At 38.7% G+C, this 21,613-nt stretch overlaps 1 protein-coding gene across 1 annotated transcript in view; it reads left to right on the top strand.

Moving 5' to 3' along the window:
* The window catches only part of LOC121512420 (adenylate cyclase type 1-like), a 107,403-nt gene that overhangs the window by 63,810 nt on the left and 21,980 nt on the right, over positions 1–21,613 (top strand). Inside the window, exons 9-14 of the mRNA XM_041791686.1 lie at positions 7,377–7,571; positions 12,245–12,342; positions 12,536–12,620; positions 14,345–14,434; positions 17,987–18,261; positions 18,418–18,544. Of these exons, the coding sequence (XP_041647620.1) occupies positions 7,377–7,571; positions 12,245–12,342; positions 12,536–12,620; positions 14,345–14,434; positions 17,987–18,261; positions 18,418–18,544 (870 nt within the window). The remainder of the gene's footprint in view (positions 1–7,376; positions 7,572–12,244; positions 12,343–12,535; positions 12,621–14,344; positions 14,435–17,986; positions 18,262–18,417; positions 18,545–21,613) is intronic.

Genomic DNA, 21,613 nt, shown 5'->3' with positions numbered 1-21,613 from the left:
TGCAGCTTCCTAAAAAAACATCTTCCATCCCACATCCCCCACCCAGAGTTAAACCTAATAAATGAGTGAGGGGATACTTCATGCGGAGAATTGGGTGTGTTTGTACATATTGACACGTATTTGATCTTCTTTGTCTATCACTGTGGTGTTGCATTGAGTCATTCATAGAGATGGTCGGTCAGCGGGTCGGTCCTGCTGCTATTTTGCGGTTGATTGTAAGTGTCGTCATGGCATCACAGTGTCCGAGCTGTCACAAATAGCCATCTAGTCTAATCCTCCTGACTGTTTGAGCTCGTCCAGGCATTAGTACTTCATGATTCTGATGAGGTTGCATTATGACAGCTGGTAATCACCCACAGCCTGGTATCATCTCTGCTAATAGCATTAGCCACATTGTTGCATGATTATCCAAGTTGCCAAAACCAAAGCATTGTGACACATTTGGATGCAATTATGTCACACTAACGGCTGGCCAAAGGGATACTTTATCATACAGCTGATGCAGGAATAGATTGTATGTAGAGCTGGGGCAGCTTGTGTATCTGACTGGTTAAACCTGACCTTTCACTTACTTATGGATGTAGGATGTATTGTTATTGGATATTGTCTTTTGACATCTGCATGGTCTCTAAAACTAAAAAAGCAATACACATCCACATACAGCACATCAGGAAGATGATCAGAAGATGAAAAAGATGTCATCAGTGCAGTTATGTATTTTAAAACCTTTTATATTTCTCATCATTCAGATATTATTGCTCAGTAAATTTTAGTGTTATTGCACATTAAAATCTAATTGCACATACATCAATACTGGTTTTACTGTAAATGGTTGGACTCTTGAGACAACAACTCAGTCCCATTACAGTGTTTACCCCTACCCCTTGTTTTCCTGGTGCCTCCCTGGTGTAGTTGTATTTTAATACCATTTTTTCCTTCCCGATACCAAAGTGTTTGGTATCGGCCGATACCTGTGTGAACTTTCTGGACTGACTGTGCAGACTAGCAGATTATTTTAGACCTATATTTGACTCAGAACATGGCTCAACAAATAGAATCATAATGTACAACATTTCTGTCACCCTGAAGTTTCAGCATGACGTGATTACAGACAAGTCTGCTATTGGCTGACGGACCTTCACAAAGGGTAAATAATATGACGGTTAGCATTCAAGCTGGTGATAAGAAATGATCATAATTGGATTAAAATCGATTAAAAGACATTCAATATCAGGTTTACTGGTGTGGATTTAATCATTTAAGTCCCCTAAAGTCACACGAGTCCCCAGCTCGCTGAAAATGCTGCTGCAGGGTATTCAAAGGCATCTATAGCATGGGAAAGCACAACGGCTAGCTTTAAGAAGAAAAACATGTAAGAGGCAGCGATTCGTGGTTTAAAAGTCGTTTAACTTTTGATCAACTGTATCACTTCTTGCCATGTGTGGCAGTGCCGGTCTAAAAGGCATTTTAGCGATCACATTCAGAGAAAAACATCACAAAGCCACCATTCTTTACTGCTGCTGTGGGTCCTTTGGTTCTTCTTCGCTGCTCTAAAAACGGTAGCTCATGCATGCAGTGCTTTACAGCAGCGAAGAAGAATACATTTTAGGTTTTAATGCTAATATTTAGCATGAAGAAGCCAAATATAAAGATCAACAAAATGGTGTCGGATTGTGCATGAACAATTGCACTTGCCGATACCAATACCTGCATATCAGGCAGTATAGGACGTATTCCTGATACTGGTATCATAATTGGAACAACTCTTAATGGGACAAAATTTTAAGTTCCCGATACATCAATAGTAGTAAGCAAGGGCTAACAGATTAATTCACATATACGGGTAGCTGCCTTTCTTCTTGTTGGAATTGAGAGGTAGGGGGAAGTTCGACGGCTACATGGCCCTTCAAATAGACCCCTCAGTAACTTATCAAGATGGGTCTGCGAGCATCAAAGAAAGTGTTTGTAATGAAGGTTTGGAAACTAAAACAACCATGCAACATCTTAATGTCTTTATATTTTGAATGCACTATGGCCCTTTAAAATCAAAGAAGCACTTAAAAAAACAGTGGTAGAAATGTCAGGTAATGCTGGGTCTCTTTAAAACACAGATGTCAAACTCACAGCCAGCAGGTCTCATCAGATCCATGAGACGTTTTGGGATAAAGATGCAAAATTTTGAAGTAGCAGTAGCGTAGCACGGGATATAAGAAGATGACAAGACACAGTTTGAGATTAAGTGAAATGGGATGAGATGGCATGACATGAGATGACAATGATTTAAGAAAAACGACACAAGATTAAATAGAAAGACGGCACGAAATGACACAAGACATGCACTATACAACACGTCAGGAGGCAACACGACACCATTGAAATCGCATTGAAATCTGATTTACTGAGGAAAATTAAATGCTTCTAAAAAGGTCAAATACAAGATTAGTAAAATTATTTCCTGAAATTTGATGTTAGTTTCACTCCTTATTACAAGCCATCTCAACATCTCTCCAATACTGTTTAGCATCATCCCTTGCTGTCTCATAATTATAACTCCATTTCTCTTTGGCCAGTTCAGTGATCATCAACTGGCAGCCCAGGGCCAAATCAGGCCCCCTATATCTTCCCATCCGGCCCCCAGAAAGTTATCAAATTCAAAACACGTGCATGAGAAAATTCTAGAGAACAAATGTTGCAGTATTTTAGGAACTTTTTTTTCTATTTTGTTTAAAAAAAACAAAAAAAAAAAAACTCCCTATCACTATTAAAACTACTCCAAAAACAACTGAGATTAAAACAATTTAATAAGAGATGACTTATTTTTCATCCTGTTTTTAGAAATCCACCTGTAACTTATTATCAGCAATGAGCAACTTTTGGCTTCAGGTGTTTTTGGAGTTCAATTTTCCTGCTTCGTTTCTTCATTTATCACTTCATAGTATATTAGCATCAAACCAAGTGATAGACATCATATTTAGCTAAAACTTATCAGTCGCCCCCTTGTGGATGGCTGCGATATAGAGACTAATCTCACTGTTGGAGCCAAAAAAATTGTAACCTTGTAAAGTAGATGGATACGCCCATTTCCTTGTTTCTCACTGGCGAACCAGTCTCACAAAGCTCCCATCTGAACCATTTCAGGCCCGGTTAGAAAGTGACAGGACCAATCAGAGTCGACGGGCATTACTTTCAGGCGCGGCGGAATCGTGACGTAAACAAGCAGCAACAAGAGGCCGATACAACTATGGCGGAAGAGATTAATGTGGATGCTGGTAAAGCGCCAGTTTTATCAAAACTTGATGGCATTTCTTCATTAAAAGAAGAACAAGGAACAGCAGTGAGTTGTTTTCTTTTCAAAAAAAACAAAAGTTGTGTACTGACATGTCTACAGTCGCCATGGTTCACGTTATTCCTTGGTAGCTGTGCGCACGCACCTTGGTCGCGGCTACATCACGGGTTTTGATGCTCTGATTGGCCCGTAGAGATGTGAAAGACAGAGCATTCATCCAGTCACACTCCAAGTTTTTTTTAAATCCTCTGCCCTTTTCCAGATGGATGTGTGAAACAAATCCATCTGGCATGTCAGGTTAAAAACAATGTACATTTAAAAGAAAATAAAAATATAAATACAAAAATATGTTTATTAGACTGCCCCTTAAATACCTGTTAAGGAAAAAGCTGGCCCTTGTACAAATGTAGTTGATGAGATCTGGGCTAGTTAATCAGTGATCTATCACCCTAATTCATGCCATAGATTCCAACACAATGGCGGTTTCAGACTGGGTGCATGTAGGGATGAGTATCACAATACGGCACCGACATGGTACCTGCACCAACACGTCTACTGAAATACAACACAGATTGTGATGCTGCCATCCCGATGTGACCCTCTGCCACTCCAAATAAAAAATACAAAACATGTGACAGAGTTTGTGTGATTTATGTGCAGACATTAATTTCAGCAGAGCATCCTCTAATAGTTTTGCTGTCTTGATCAACAACTCTGATCTGCCGTTGTTGTCCTACCAGAGACACAGCCACGCTGACTTACACATTTACTTCATGTTTGTCTCTGAAGCAATGCCTGTAGATGAATTTAATGTGAGCCTCCTATAAAAGAGGTTATACCAGTCTCCTTTTCTTTTCCTTTGTTTTATTGCCATCTTTTTAAAGATATTTGTCCAAACAAAGGCATGCAGTGAGAAAAGAGCTCCCAGTCTCCGTTAAATCTGTGTGATATTTTAACAGAACTTTGGATAAATTCTAAGTACTTCTAACTGTTCCTCTGTAGACTTTAAAACAACATAATTATGATAATTTTCAACTCGGGCCTTATTTAACTAGTTTATGGCATCACGAAGTCTAAGTTTGAAGAAAAGCGTCTCCACAGGATGCATCCACAGGACCAGTGCAAACTCCATTACACCCCAAAAAGCAATTACTGTAAATCACACAATAACATCTCTACCACAGAGGAATCCTCCCACACATCTTATTTTCTGATTAACCTCAGCCTGAAGCTACTCCAGCTCGCTGTGTCATTAGTGTTAGATTAACTCGCTGCTGGCAAATATATGAAACTTCATCAGCAGATAGCAAATCACTGAATTTGAGAACAAAGACTGCCCACTCCAGGAACAACATATGAGGGGAAATGAGACATGATTTTGTGTTGATGATTTTCCAGTGAATCTATACACAAGTGCAGTTTTTTTTTTTTTGTTTGCTTGTTTTTTTTTTACAAATACATCTTGATTAAAAAAAAATATTTATTTAAACTTTAACATTCCAAAGCAGATCAACTTTTCCATGGGCCTACAAATTTAAAACAAATATGCAGACACAGACATTAATGCAGACTGTTTGGTGTCTTTTACACATGTTTCAGATTACACCCAAGAGTCCCAGCTAAGAAAATAAGTAAATAAATGTTTTGTACCTATGAGCTGATGAGCTCACAGAACATTGGTTAACATTCGTGTCTGGAGAGTTACAGTGCTTAACAAATTTATTAGACCGCCTGTCATAAAAATGAGAAAACATACATATTTTAGAAATCTTTCAAAAACTTGTTGAAAACTAAGAATTTTATTGCTATGAATTTGGCATATAACAAACTGAAACAATTAAATAGTCCCTTTTCACACATAATAACCAAAAACTCCATATTTTGTATGGCCTCCTTTGGCCTTATACTTTCTAGCTGTTCCCACAGACTTGCTTTAGATGAAACTTTTGTGCCATCAATCTTTGAATCTACTTAATCCCAAATTTGTTCAATAGGATTCAAATCCGGACTTTGACTTGGCTAGTCCATCAGTTCCAGTACTCCAGATTCCTTGTTCTTGGTCAAATAGTCTCTGCACAGCTTTGAAGTATGCTTGGGGTCATTGTCTTGTTGGTATATGAACCCACGACCAATCAGATTCAGTCCAGAAGGGATTCCATGATGCACTAAGATGTTGTGGTAGACGTTCTTGTTCATGATTCTGTCCATTTACTCTCATTTGCCGACGCCGTATCCACAAATGGAACCCCATACCATAATGGAATCTCCACCGGGTTTCACTGTGGGTGCAGTGCATCTGGCATCAAAACGTTCTCCAGCTTTTCTACGGACATAAACATGACGATGCTGAACCAAGAGTTCAAACTTGGACTCATCTGTCCAGAGTACCTTCTTCCAGTCATCAACAGTTCAGTGCTCCCTGGCAAATCTGAGGTGTTTCTGGATGTTTGCAGGCCTCAATAATGGCTTCTTAGCAGCTGTTCTTCCCTTTAAGCCTTGTTCTGTCAGTCATCTGCTTATTGTCATTCTGGAGACTTTCTCAGACTCTGATCTAGAAGCATTCATCTCTGCCTGAAGATCAGCAGTGCTCTTCCTTCTGTCTCTAGTATTTCAAATCTTGAGGTGTCTGACATCTGCTTCAGTTAACTTTCCTTTCCTGCCTCTTCCTTGGCGCATTTTGTAAGTACCAGTCTCGGCAGTTGACTTCAAAGCATACTTGACCACACTGTGAGAACACTTTATGTCTTCCTATTTGTCTCAGAGACCATCCAGTATCATGAAGTGCTTTAATGCGGACTCTTTCATTTTCAGTGAGCTCTCCACGTTTTACCATTTTGAACAGGAATGAGGAATTTCAAACTGAATTCACCTTTTTATACCCAAATTTGAGCCGGCTCACTGGGCTTCTCTGAGAAGTCAGAAATTAATCAAGCATAACATTCAACCACTAAAACTAATTTTTCTGTTCAGGAATGCAGGTAAATAACTAATATTTGACATTAATCAAGAAATAATAATGTGCTTTACTATTTTTTCAGTTTTTTTTGTAAATCAGTAAATTTGAAAATTCATGGAAAACAATAATAATTCTACTTTAGCATTAAAAAAATATCATTTGAGTTAAAGAGCTTCTACATATTGGTGTATTAACCATTGCAGAAACATAAAAAATGATTTTGGTAATTACCAATGCTGTTAATTTAGGGCAGCTGTGGCATAAACCTTGCTTTGGGTGATAATCTAATAAATTTGTTAAGCACTGTAACAAACCTTTATTGTTTATTTATAAACAATAAAGGTTTGTTCTCCAAGTAGAAATGTTCACAATGTTTTTAGGGCTACATTCAAACCGACGTGAATTTGAGTCCAATCGAGAATTTGTGGCTAGACTTAAAATGGCTGATTCCCGTGCAACCTGGGAGAGCTTGAAGAGTTTTGCAAAGAAGAATGAAATAAAATTGCAATGTTTATATGTGCAAGCCTGATTGAGACCTATCCACACTTACTCAGAGCTGTGATTGCAGACAAAGGTGACTCTACTAAATACTGGCTTGAAGGGTGGATTTATATAGTTACTTATTTTACCATACATTTTTTAAAAATGATTTTACTTCGTAGAAGTATGTTTTCACTTTGACATTTAAGAGTTTGTAGTCAAAAAAGCCAAATTATATTGACCATGATTGATTTACAATATCAGTACAAGTGTTAAACATCCAAGGGGCTGAATAATTTTGATATGCAGTGTGAATTGCTTGTTGTGTCTTTCTTGTTTTTAATAAACCATGTATTTTGGAGCTTTAATTAACTGTGTTTGCATTAGATAAAATACAGCAGCTAGAACTCATGCTGCCCCAATAAATGTTAAACATAAAATATCAGATTTGTCTCAGAAATGTGTGAGGGTAAAAGAAGAGAGAAGTTTAGATGTAGGTGGGTAAAAGTACCTTAAAATCACAGTTATATTTCACTGCTGCTGACCTTGCTTTTATCCCACGTCACTGAAGAACCTGTCAACTGTCCCACACCTGACAGGCCGGCCTCTGCACACTCTGATTGTGTCGTCTCTTTTTTTTTTGCCGCCTGACAGCGGAGAGCTCTGCGGACCGCCTCTGAGAAGCTGAGGAGTCGGACGTCCTTCTCAGCAACCGCCGTGCAGCACTCTCCGGGAACACGAGTCAATCGCTACATCGGGCGGCTCATCGAAGCGCGGCAGACCGAGTCGGAGACATCAGACCTCAACTACATCACCCTGTTCTACAGGAGCAGAGACAGGGAGCGCAGGGTGAGCACATATACAGGCTTTACATCTGCAGGAGAGTCAGAAACATGTTTTTACCAACAAACAGACATGAAATGTCACAAATGTGGACTTTTCCTCATTACACATAAAGCAACAAGCATCGTGACTGCAGCTACTCCCTCCCTCCTCCTGTCTTCTCTCTCTCTCTCACACAGTCTCTAATTCTCTTTCTCCCTCTCTCCCACGCCTGTTGTCTATGATGTCTGTGTGTGTATGAGGAATCCACCCACCCTCTCAGGGGGGGGGTGCAGATAATGATTTGGGAACGTCTGAGCCGCACACGTGATATCTTCTCCTATGTGTGCGTGGGTAGAGCCATAAAGGAGACACAGAACAGGGACTCATTTGTGTGTTAGTGTCAGTATCTGCTTCTACGTCTTCCTGTAATCTCAACATGCAACCTGAAAGAGGAATTAAAACTTTAAATTGTTGTTAACTTGTTAAGAAGTTAGTTTTAACATATTTTATAATTTTAATCCTTCAGGATGGCGCCACCCACAGAGAAAGATTTAAAAATTTCAATTAATCTTTGTTCACTCCCACACAAGTACAGTATAAAGATTTATTTTCATCCCAAGCTGGAAGTATTCAGGAAACATTTGTTATGTAACACACATAGACTGTAGGAAATGCAGGCCCAAGCCAGGGTAATACCACCCTTTTATTTACTAAAGGGGGCTTTAGAAGCCAAACTATGACAGCCTAACATGATTGAAAGCCAAACAGAGGGTGGTAAGGCTAATTTAAGAGTTAAACTGAGGGGCAGATGGCTTAGTGCAGTGGTTCTCAACTGGTCCACCCATAGGACCCACCAGCATGAACTGTGACCCAAATTTGTGTTTTTTTTTTTTTGTTTTTGTTTTTTTTGTAAATGATAGAATGAAAAATGTTGCAGAATAGATCTAAGATGGAAAAACATGCCAAAACTTTAGAGTGACATGCATTCAAACATTTCACTTCAGTATGTTGTGCTTTAAGAATTTAAATGTTGGTACTTTTTTAAATCCTCAATAAAATAATACATAATTATGGACAAAAACAACTTTCTTGAAGATATTTCCATCCAAGATAACAGGATACTTAAGTCCAGATTTCAACAAATCAACCAGAATTACCTCCTTTCCAGGAAAACTGAGTAAAATAAAATAGGGACATATGTCAGCCTAAGACTTCTAGATATTTTTACTTTTTTATTCCCAGGAACCAGTTCGCGACCCACTGAAAACATTCCCGTGACCCACTTTTGGGTCCCAACCCACCAGTTGAGAAACTCTGGCTCAGCTTTTAGGTTGTGCCCCATGTACATGTGTCTCTCACCTACTCTCTCACCTGTTTCCAGCTCTATACATTATCCTCCTCTCTAAATAAAGGCAGAAAAAAGAACTGAAGACCGTTTCAGCTGACTAGGTGCAGGAATATTATCAAATTTTGTGCAATTTTTGACTCTGCTTTGTATGACTGAGGACGGAAAGATACAATACAACAGAATATGATACCAAATGATATGTTATTTTATAATACGACGATACTGTATGAAATATGACACAACATACAATATGATACAATTACTATACCAAATACCATATAAAACAATAAAGTGATTACGCAACCTTTTTTCCTTAGGCCTTCCCCTCTTAACCTTGCAAAGCAGATGGATACACCCGTTTCCTTGTTTCTCACTGGCAAATCCATCTTGCAAAGCTCCCTTCTGAACCGTTTTGGCCCGGTTAGAAAGTGACAGGACCAATCAGCGTTGAGGGGCAGTACCTTCAGGCGCGGCAGAGTCGTGACGTAAACAAGCAGCAGCAAGAGGGCGGTGCAATTATGGAGGAAGACATTATCATGGATGCTGCTAAACCTTCCAAGTTATATCAGAACTTGATGACATTTCTTCGTTAAAAGAAGAACAGCAGTGAGTTGTTTACTTTAAAAAAACGACAAAAGTCGAGTACTAACATGTCTTTAGTCGCCATGTTTCACGGTTTTTCCTCAGTAGCTGCCCATGCGTAGCTCGATAGTGACTACATCACATGTTTTGTTGCTCTGATTGGCCCATAGAGATGTGACAGACAGAATGTTCATCCAATCACACCGAGTTTTTTTTCAAAGCCTCTGCCTTTTCTCAAACGTTTCCTATTGAGGCTTTCCCAGATGGATGTGTGAAACACATCCATCTGGCATGTCAGGTTATTCCCTACTGGTATCAAAGAGAAGCTAAGTCCCCCAAGACACACTTGGAAAAATTAAACATCAATTTTAATTGTTGTCATTTTTAAAATCTCAACATTATTGGCCTAGTTACTTAATATGTTCTTGCCAAAAGATCTATGTTGAAATTATTCATTATTACAATTGGTAATGTTAGGTAGTTGGTACTTTAAAAACCAAGAAATGATGCTAATCAAAACTTACAATTTTCTTTTATTATAAAGTCAAAAATAAATTAAAAATGCTGTAAAATAGAATAAAATTCTGTAAATTCAGGCTATCCAGCCACTCTTTCCAGTTTGGTTTCTTGTAAATTCCCAGAAATATAAAATTTATTTATGACTTAAAAACTTGATTTTTTTCTATTTATGATGTTAAAATCTATGACTTTTCAAACTCTGTAAGTTTGATTTTTCTTCCCCTCACAAATTTACGACTTTTTAAACTCTGAAATACTGTTGGATTTCTTGTAAATATACTTTATAGATTAATTTTTTTTTCTCAAAAATGTTGTTTTTTTTTTTTTTTTGTCCCCTAAGGAAATAATAGATGCTCTTTTTTATATAAATTTTATGGTGCCCTGGACCCCAGGTTGGGAACCACCATGATATGATATGATCCAATATAGTCAGTACCACATGATATGATACGACATGTTATATTCCATTTGTTGGCATCAATATTGGAAAATACGATACAATACACAATGATGACACAAGTGGTGAAGATAAATACCGACTTGACATGACACGATACAATAATATGCACTTAAAGGTCACATATTTACCCTTTTAAGACAAGTGTATATTGGTCTCAGAGGTCTCCAAAATATGCCTGTGAAGCGGGGAGGGCCAATCGAACCTGGGGGCTGGGCTAACTCCCAACATGACATCATGAGGGGAAATCTGAGAACGGCTTGTTTCAGCACACATTTTCTGAAAGGTGGAGAGAGAGAGGGAGGGAGGGAATGAACTTTCTGACTCTTGGGGGGGATTGTGGACAGGCCAGGGGCACATATTTTTGTTAGAAAAGCCTGAAAAAGTGTGTTTTGCATGATTTATTTTTTTTTTTTGCATATTTGACACTTCAATGTTTCATATCATCAAACAAGTTTTGATATTGGAAAAAGTTAACCTGAGTAAATACAAAGGGCAGTTTTTAAATGATTGTTATATTTATTAAGGGGAAAAAGCCATCCACACCTACCTGGCCCTATGTACAAAGGCAATTGTCCTCCCTTGTTAAATCATGAATTAACCACAATTAACCACATTTTTTGGAAAGCTGAGTCCAGTTCTGCATCCAGACCTGTTTACTTCCAGACCTGTAGAGTCCAGAAATCCCTTCATTAAAACCTGTCTGACAAAGTGAAATAGGCCAATGGATCTCTAACACATCATGGTGCCACATCCAAAGAAATTCAGAAACTGATGAGAAGCAAAGTCATTGACATCTATCAGTCTGGAAAAGGTTACAAAATCATTTCTAAGACTTTGAGACTCCTGCCAACCATGCTGAGAGCCATTATCCACAAACAGGGAAAACTATGAACAGTGGCCAACCTTCCCCGGAGTGGCCAGCCTACCAAAATTACTCTAAGACACATGGACGACTCATCCAGGAGGTCCCAAAAGAACCCAGAACATCTGAAGACCCACAGGCCTCACTTGACTCAGTGTTCATAATTCATCCATAAGAAAGACACCGGGCAAAAATTTCATTCATGGGAGAGTCCCACGGCCAAAACCACTGCTGACAAAAAGTAAAAAGCCCAGTCTCACATTTGCTAGAAAACATCTTGATGATCCCTAAGACTTTTGAGAAAATGTTCTGTGGACTGACGAGACAAGGTTGAACTTTTCAGAAGGCATGAATCTGACGTAATACTAACATTTTATCATAAGAACATCATGCCTACAGTCAAACATGGTGGTGGTAGTGTGATGGTCTGGGGCTGCTGCTTCAGGACCAGGACCACTTATTTATGGAACCATGAATTCTGCTCTTGACAAGATAATTCTGAAGGTGAATGTCCTTCCATGAGTTTGTGACCTCAACAGCAGGACAATGATCCTAACACACCAGCAATTACCAGTCATCACAAACGCTTGCTTGCTGTTGTTTCATCTAAAGGTGGAATAACCAGTTATTAGGTTTAGGGGGCAATTACTTTTTTTCATAGGGATGGCTTTTTTCCTGAAATAATCATTTAAACACTGTATTTTTTATTTACTTATGTTTTTAATGGCACTGTATGTATGGATGAATGTATGGATGGATGAATGGATGGATGGATAGTCCTCATGTGAACATTTTCTCTCACTTCCTTTTGTTCCTCCTCTGTATCCCATATAGCTGATAAGATGGATAGATGGATGGATAGATGGATGGGAAGATGGACAAATGCCTTTCATGTTGACATTTTCTCTCTTTTTGTTCCTCCCCAGTATCACCAGGTGTACGATGACCATTTCATCAGCGCTGTGGTTCTCTCTCTGATCCTGGCTGCTCTGTTTGGCCTTATCTATTTGCTAATGATCCCACAGTACGTGCACACTCTCACAAACACACTCACACATGCACTCTTCCACATTTGCAGTTCGCCTATTCGTGCAGCGTAATTGGATCGATGCGGCTGTGCTGTAGTGAGACAATTAAAGAGGAAGGTGTTTTCAGTGCAGTCAGTGGAAAACAGGGGAAGCCCTCCTCACTCTCTGCTCTCTCCTTGTGTCTCTCAGGGGGATGCTGGTGCTGCTGTTGCTTGTGCTGTGTGTCTGTTTCCACGTGGCCTGTGTCATGTACCTGCATCTCACCAGTGTTCAGGTAGGACTCCCACACCCCTGCCAGCAGGATTTTCACAAAGACACTTGACTCCTGCAGTAAAGATCACAATTTTTCCACATGATGCCACCAACTAACACATGTTTTTGGAAAAACAGTGGCATCAGGATCCAGGATTTGTACCATTTAGAAACAACTATACATGCATGTACATACATAAGCATTATTTTGCTACCTTTTGCAATTTGCAGAAAATGCTGGACAAAAATTGCAGACTACTACTTCTGGTACATGGAATCACTTTTCCAGGAAGTTAAGAATGAATTAAACTATTTTATTGGGTTATCCTTTGATTTACTGCCTTAGATTTTGTCTTTCTTAGTAAAATATAAAAAAGAAACAGTTTTTGCATCTATATTTAATTTTACTACCCTTCTAAATGACCCTTAAGGCAAATAAATAGCACAATATCCTACAACTGTAGCTGTTTGAACTTCTGGGCATTTGGTACTTTTGCTAATCAAAACTGTAGAGAAGTTAGGCAAGGCAAGCCATGTTGCAATACTGTTTCATAAAAGTTGAATGCAATAAACTTCTCCAGCCTTTTTGTGCCCTGTCCCTACTTTTTTGAGGTGTGTTGCTGCCATTAAGTTCAAAATAGGCTGATATATTTCATGAAGTGGTAAAATGTATCAGTTCAACATCATATTTTCATATTACACAGCACCACAATTTAAAGTCCCCATGAAGTGATTAAAAAAAAATCTTTATTTTAGGTTGGTTGTATGACAGGCAACTGTGTTATGAACCACCAGGCCAAATTTCGGACCTGAAAAACATCTGTAAGTTTCTAACATTAAGCTTCAAAATCATGAAAATGAGGCAGTAAAATGTTATCTAGGATGTCGTGGGCATGCCAGTTGAATGGGCTGAAGCCACGCCCACTCAAAGACATATGATCTTCTTAGATTTAAAAATAAAAAAAAAATGCTTTTGGTAAAAGCGCAGCTCTGACTGTGCCAGGGGAAAACCAAATTTGACAGTGTCTTTCTCATGGTTGAGTCATGAACTCTGACCTTAACTGAGGCCAGTGACACCTGCAGGTCTTTGGATGTGGTTCTGGGTTCTTTTGTGACCTCCTGGATGAGTAGTCGTTGCACTATTGGAGCCATTTTGGTTGGCCGACCACTCCTGGGAAGGTTCACTACTGTTCCCAGTTTTCTCCATTTGTGGATAATGGCTCTGACTGTGGTTGGCTGGAGTCCTAAATCCTTGGAAATGGCTTTGTAACCTTTTCCAGACTGATTTCCAACTGCATTTTTTATTTACTTGGGTTATCTTTCGAAACATTTAAGTGTGATAGATATGCAAAAAAAATCAGGAATCAGAAAGGGGGGGAAATACTTTTTCACAGCACTGTATAAAGCAAGATTAAAAAGATAGGACTTTTGTTTACTTTGAAAGTACTCTAAGCACAACTGCAGATGCTGTTTTATATTTGCACAGACTAAAGGTGACGTCTCAAGCACTCTTTGACATCTTGTTTTTCCCCTCTATATAGATACTGTATACAATTCCCATCATGCTATATTGAACTGTCAACATATCCTTTGAGTGTTTCCTCTAATAGGTCTGCACATAATGAGCCCACCACAAAATGCCCTCATTTCATTTCCACTCCTGCCTAATGATGTGTTCAAAATGCTATTGAGGTAGATAAACAGGTGCTTCATTTACTGACTTCCTCTTCCTTTTCCCTGTTGTAGTGCCAACCAGGCTGCCTCACCATCCAGATCCGAACGGTTTTATGTGTCTTCCTTGCTCTGCTCACTTACTCTGTAACCCAGACCTGTGTGGTAAGTATGTCTGCAAGCAGAAACTTAATAAGCATAATAAATGATTCCATCCATTCATTATCTACTCTGGTGGTTCCCAACTGGTCTAACCTCAGGACCCACCACTGCCTCCTCTCAAACCAAACTGGAGAAAATTTCCAACCGCTGAAAACCTTTAAAGAAGAATGTTGCAGTTCGGACCATAGATGGACTAAAACAAAGAAACAGGACAAAATAATCTGTTTATTTGAATGTTTTAACCTTCAAAACTGGCAATTTGCATGCAAAATTTTCTATACAGCATATGTATTGGTTAAGAGTCTAATTAATAGTGCTGTATTATAAGGACACTATCACCTAAAAGCCGGCATAAATATGATTGAAAACAAAGTAGTGTTAGAATAAAATGTAGTGAAAGCACTTGAGTTGGATGAGTAAGAAGTAGTGTCATCATTTCATTTCTCATCATGCAGACTCCGCTGTTGTTACTGAGTCTCTGCAGCACTCGACTTGGCAGATTAACACCATAACGGCTGAGCAGATGGTGCCGCGGGGCCTTTGCAGAATAAAACATTTATAGTTAGAGTGTAAAATACCCATTAAGATATTTTAAACCCAAATTGGTCGGTGTCAGCGAGCATCAGCCCCATGCATGAGTGCATGTGCCAAAGAGGCGACGATAAAGCAAAGGTGAGGCAGAGGTGCAGTGAAGGGTTGTTCCTGAGAGCTACGGCCTCTGAGAGTTTTAATTACTGGTTAATCAAACTTGTGTGAGTGTGTGTACGGGGAAGTTTGTGTGTGATTTTTAATTAAGTCTGCAAAATGTCCAAGATCAGCGAGTGGAACAAGAGCCGACAGAAACGTCTTGAATCAGCTTGTTTTTACGGAGCATGGAAAAAATTATTAATTCAGTAATAATCCACAACAGCAAGATTCAAACACTCCAGTCATGCAAACAGCTCCATAAAGCACTGAGGCGCTGGTGCTTTAGGCTGGGCGCTATAATTAGCATGCTATCTATTACAATAGAAATACAGATAAGTTTAGCATCGTGATGTTGGAAATCACCAATCCATTCCCTGTCAAATCAGTGACAGAACAGTATGGATTTCATATGAATTATCTTAATCTTATGAATGAATTTGGTCTTCCAGTGCTAATGTGTTATTCATAAAGGCATTAAGGTCCAAAATCAACCTATGAAGTTTATTAAATTCAAGTATCGAGTTCAGGTATATTTGGGTCTTGTTCCTGATTGAGGGTATGTGCAGTTCTGCGGGCATTGTGCTGGCCTATTGTGGTGAAGAGGGAGCTGAGCTGGAAGGATAAGCTTTAAGTTTACCGGTCAGTCTTCCTCCCAGCCCTCACCTATTGGGAACTCTGGGAAATCACAGAAAGAATGAGATCAATCGGCCCAAATTAGTGTCCTCTGGAGGGTATCTGTGCTCAGCCTTAGAGATAGAGTGTGGAGTTCAGATATAGAGTCGCCCCTCCTTTGCATCAAAAGGAGCCAGTTGAGGTGGTTTGGGCATCTCATCAGGATGCCTCCTGGATGCCTACCTTTGGAGGTTTTCCGGGCTGGGAGGAGACCAAGGAGTAGACCCAGAATGCACTGGAGGGATTGAATATCCTATCTGGTCTGGGAATACCTCGCGATCCCCGAGCAGGAGTTGGAAAGTCTTGCTTGGGAGAAGGATGTCTGTGTTGACTTGCTCAACCTGCTACTACCACAACTTGGCCTGGATAAGTGGAAGAAGATGAATGGAAGTTCAACAGATTGCATTAATTGCATGCTATTTTGTCATTTTTGGCATACGTTAGTTCAGCTAACATAGTGAGGTGGCACCTAAATACTACCTAGTGTCTCCCTGCAGCCACTGTGATGTAAAATAAGCCCACCACTGCTCCTCAATGTCTGATTTCACTTTAAAAACCCACAGACAGCTCAGTGGACAAGTCGAAGGAAATCTGAATCTTGTGATACCAAAAAAAATATTACTTTTTAATCATTCTCTAGCTGTTTCCATTCAATCTGTAACTAGCTAATGTTGTTATCTACCTTATTTCCTTTTAGGTCTAGTCCACACGTAGGCATATATTTTTAAAACTAGAGTTTTTTTTCTCCGTCGTGTATCTTCATGGGAATTTCATGCTAATAGAACTTTAAACAGTGCATTTGACAGAATGAACTCTTTGCAGCTGTCTCATACCTATACACAAGTCAACCAAACATCATAAGTAAAGCAACAGTAAAAAAAAAAACATTATAAATCACTGATCATCAACTGGCGGCCCGAGGGCCAAATCAGGCCACCCAAAGATCCCTGTCCAGCCCTCAGAAGATCATTAAATTCAGAAAAAGAAGATGTTCTGGTTTTAAGAGTATCCTTTGGCTTTAAATGTCTGCAGCTGTGAAATTCATCCCAAAAACAACTGATATTGAAATAGTTTTAGAAGGATCTGATTTTGATCTGTTTTTACAGAAATTCACTTGTCAACCATTATTAGTAGATATCTTTTTAAAAATGGGTTAAGACTGGCATAAATGATGCAAAAATGGCCAGAGTAAGTGATGAAAAGGGGTTAGAGAGTGACAAAATGGGTTGTGGAGTGGCACAAAGGGGCAAAAATGTGCAGGAAAAGAGGTTAAAAAAATTGGTAAAGAGGAAAAAATGGATACAAAGTCTAAAAAATGGGTTATTAGTGGCAAAAATGGTGCAAGAAGTAATGAAAAGGGGTTAAAAAATGGCAAAAATGGACACGAGAGTGGCTCAAAGGGAATAAAATGTGCAGGAAAAGTGATTTAAAGGGCTTAGATAATAAAAAAAGGCAACAAAGTATCAAAAATGGGTTAAAAGTGGCAAAAATATAGCAAAAATAGCCTTACAAAGTAGTTAAAAGGTGTTACAGGGTGGCACACAGAAACAGCAATAGGCAGGAAAGTTGCAAAAATGGGTTAAAGTGTGGCAAAATGGGGGAAAAGTAGCAAAGATTGTTTTAAAAGTGGCAAAAATGATCCAAAATATGTTAAGAGGGCCAGAAAATGTTGCAGAAATGGCCTCATGAAGTAACGAAAAGGGGTTAAAAGTGTCAAAAATTAGTTAATATTGGTGCTTAATCACAATTTGGCCCATTCTCCAGGATTTTCAGGGGCCCAGACAGTTCTTTAGGCAGGGCTGTCTCTTTGTGGCCTGCTGCATTATAGATAACAGGGATAGATCTGACTGCTAATACCTAAGAATTTCCTGCATTTTGAAAAGAAATACAAACACCAATGCAATAGCATGTTAATCAGACCAAAATATTTATTTCATTTGTGTTTATTTGAAAGTCCGGCCCCCAGAGTCTCTGTCAAGACTAAATCTGGCCCTTGTGCAAATGTACTTGATGACCCCTGACATAAATGTAAACCAGGAGGAGTAAAGACATAAAATCAAGTCTGCAATTAACAGGAATAGAAATAGTACAAAGACATGAAAGTGAACAGATCAGAAACAATTAATAAAATGATAAAGGCAATACAAAATCTGTTGTGAAATTAAAAAAAATAAAATCTTTCATCCTTCTCTCCAGGTCGGATGTGTTCCCTGGGGCAGATTTGGCACAAACTCCACCCGCTCCGTCGACGTCCCTGCAGGCGCCCCTCTGGGGGTTGGACCCCTCAACAGCACGGCGGCTGATAGAGCTTGTACCAACATGGCGTATGCACTGCTGTCCTGTGTGGCTGGCACCCTCACTGTCGTCCCCTACCTCCGAGTCTCCTCACTTCCTAAGATCCTCCTGCTCTTCCTCCTCTCCATCACCTACACGGTGGTGATGGAGACCAGCGGCTATCGACAAGCTGTGGGGTGAGACTGAGCTGCATGGGAGCTGTAGTTTGGTACTGTAAAGATCTGTGTTCCAGGTTCTTATAGATGGTGAAATTCAGACTTTTCCAGGCTTCGGCTCACATTTTTTCTAACAAAGCAAAGACAGCATTAATAACCAAAGTGTTTTTATTTCAGTGGAGGGTTTCTGCACACGCGTGGGTATGATCCTGTGTTGGCTGTGTTGCTGTTTTGTGGAGCTCTGGCGCTGCATTCCAGACAGCTGGACCTGAAGCTGCGGCTCGACTATCTCTGGGCTACTCAGGTATTTCTACGTGTTTGTAAATGTAGCACACGTTATACTTTTTAAGCTTCATCAGACTTTATTTGTTAAACATCAGGAACTTTTGGGCACTTCTAACCAAGTCATGTTTGTCAGATTATGGTCAGGGGAATGGTGGAGCTCTGGTAGAGAGTGTTGGCTTTTAATTGTGAGGCTGGGGGTTCGTTCCTTAGCTCTATGGGTAAATCTAATCGGGTTAAGCTGATGGACCAATTACATGATTTTGGTTTTACTAATGCAATTAAACTATTTTCATGTAGCTACTAAAGTAGAAAAGGTTTGGAGTGAACCAAGTCATGCATATGAGCATAATTGTGATTAATAAACTAAAGCATTTTGTAAGCGTGCAGCAGAGCAAGGCCAGACAACATAGCCTTTTTTTTTTTTTTTTTTTTTTTTTTTAAGATTTATTTTGGGGTTTCTGTGCATTTATTTTATAGAGGAGGACAGTGGATAGAGTAGGAAGCAGGGGGGAAATCTATTTAAGATGAAGCTCTATACACATGAGACATTAAAACTCAGCAATTTAAGAGCAAAAGCAGAAAGAGAGCAAACTGTAAAATGGACAGAAGCATTAAAAGGGTGAGGTGAAAAATGAAATGAGATAAAAGAAGTGTAAAAACAGGAATAAATCTGTTAAGAGGTTAGAACCAAATTAAACCATTAAAACCAATTGAGAGGAAAACATCATATAAAAGCAAGTCTGTAAAAATGTGTTTAAAGAAATGATATTAAAGAACTGGCTGATTCTGCCAGCCTTTTCTCCTCAGGTAGGTCGTTCCAAAGTCAAGGAGACCTGATGGAAAATGCTTGATCACCTTTAGTTTTAAGACTCGACTTTTGAACAACCAGGAGGTTCCCACCTGAGCTGTGTTTATTTTGTCTACTAAAACTATGACTAAAAATATTTGTCAACAGCCTTTTATTCCATGCCAAAAACTAGACGAAAACTAACAAAAATAGATCTGTGATGACTAAAATTGACTACAATGTAGTTTAGTTTTTGTCAGACATTCAAAATCCATGATATTTCTCTACTGTGGTTAAATCTGTGGAAACACAATGTAGCTGTAGCTATTCTGCCTCTCAGCTGTAGAAAGCAGGGACCCCAGGCTTAGCAGAGTGTATAGAACTCATTGCCATGATTTGGTACCAGATTCAGGCAAGAGAATAAATGCTTGGACTAAAAGTAAAGACTAAAGTGTGAGGACTTTTTATGGACTAAAACTAGACTAAAACTAAAAAGAGGTAGAAATGACTAAAATGTGACCAAAATGAAAAGACATTTTATATAAAGACTAAAATTAAAAATAGCTGCCAAAATTAACACTGCACCTGATGATCTAAGGCAGCAGGCTGGGACATAGGGGGTTAAAAGTTCTATTGTATAGTTTGGAGCCAGAACTCTTAGTGCCTTAAAAGTAACAACTAAAATCTTGAAATAAATTCTAAAAGTAACGGGAAGCCAGTGTAAAGAAGCTAGAAATGATGGTTCACTGTAGTAAATATACCTCATAGATTTTAGTATTTATGAAGAAAATATCTCATTTCAAGAAAGCAAATGGGCGAATGTGGTGGTCAGAGCTGAGCGGTTCATTTCTGCATAGCTTCGACAAATTCAGTGGGTTCGGCATTTATACAAGCCAAGATAAGATTTTATGACAACAAAATAAGCAAGTTTTTCAATGTTAATACTCAACAGTTTTGTTACTAAACTTTGGAGAAAAGTTAGCATGGTTTATTTATTCATTTATTTATTTTTCTTCCATAATTTCCTGCCTCATATTTGAAATAATGGTGCAGTAATGGCTTATTTCATGCCTGGCATATTTTTATAGACTCTGTAGTGTATAGATGTACTGTTTATCTATATACGCAATATGAAAAAGAATATGAAAGTCACAATGATCGTATGCAGATCTTTAGGTTGTTTGGGGTTGCTTCTCAATTATTTAATCCCTAAATAATTATTTAGAGCAGTGATACTCAACACGTGGCTCTTTTGTAATGATTTGTGTCTCTTTCATTTCTTAATTTTAAATATTATTCCCAGAACAACTTAAAAATGGAACTTTGACCTAAAAATTATCCAATGCAGGCCACATTAATCAGTTTGTTTCCTATGGTTATAGAGTAGGTTTAATGGTCAAACTTAATTGTCTACCTTTATTTTTTCTCTGTATATTTCCATTGGCCTTATTTGCAATTTTTGTCCCTTTTTTACATTTTTTGCTACTTATGATCCATTTCTGTTCCTCTTAGCCCATTTTACCACTTCTGTTAGCCACTTTTTACCCATCTTAGCCACTTTTGCCCTGTTTTTGCCCTTTTCATTAGTTTTAACCACTTTTATCCTTTTGTATTTGAAAAATTGTCCCCACTTCTTTGCCACTTTTTGCCCATTTAAGCTGCCTTTGTCATTAAATGCCACTTTTCCCCCGTTTTCTACCTTTTTACAGACTTTTTGCCCATTTTAGGCACTTATCACTCAAATTTAGCTGCTTTTTGACCACTGGTAACTCAACTTTTTGAGATTTTTTCCCCCATTTTTGCCACCTTTCATTACCACTTTAACTAATTTTTGCCACTTTTCACCACTTGGATTGTGGCTCTTGCAAAGGCATTTTTCAACAACTTGGCTCTTTGGTTGAGTAACACTGGTCTAGAGTAATAATTAAGATTTTTGTCCTTTAATTATCAAACACTGCTGATCTAAACATTTTCACAGGAGATAAATAAATATTTGAGTCTGAGAAATTCTTGAATGACTTCAGAAGAAATCAGGCTGAAATAATCTTACTTTTCTGAAAAAAGAGGATTTATTTTTGTGCTGACACGGTTTAATATCATGCAGATTTTCCTCCAGCGTGTGTTTGCATGCTCAGTCTTGTTCAGTCTCAGCGGATCATGACAGTGTTTATGTTGCTATTTTTAGAACCACTGCCAGCATTTGTCTTGTTTGCAAATCATTATCTCCCTCTAGTGATAAGAAGCTGTAATTACACCTTCCTCAGAGCCACAATAAAGCTTCATTGTGTTTCATGGAGCAGA

The sequence above is a fragment of the Cheilinus undulatus genome, linkage group 7 (genome assembly GCF_018320785.1).
Source record: "Cheilinus undulatus linkage group 7, ASM1832078v1, whole genome shotgun sequence".
NCBI lineage: Eukaryota > Metazoa > Chordata > Actinopteri > Labriformes > Labridae > Cheilinus > Cheilinus undulatus.
The sequence above is the reverse complement of the archived record's forward strand: the minus strand, read 5'-3'. Positions and strand labels throughout refer to the sequence as shown.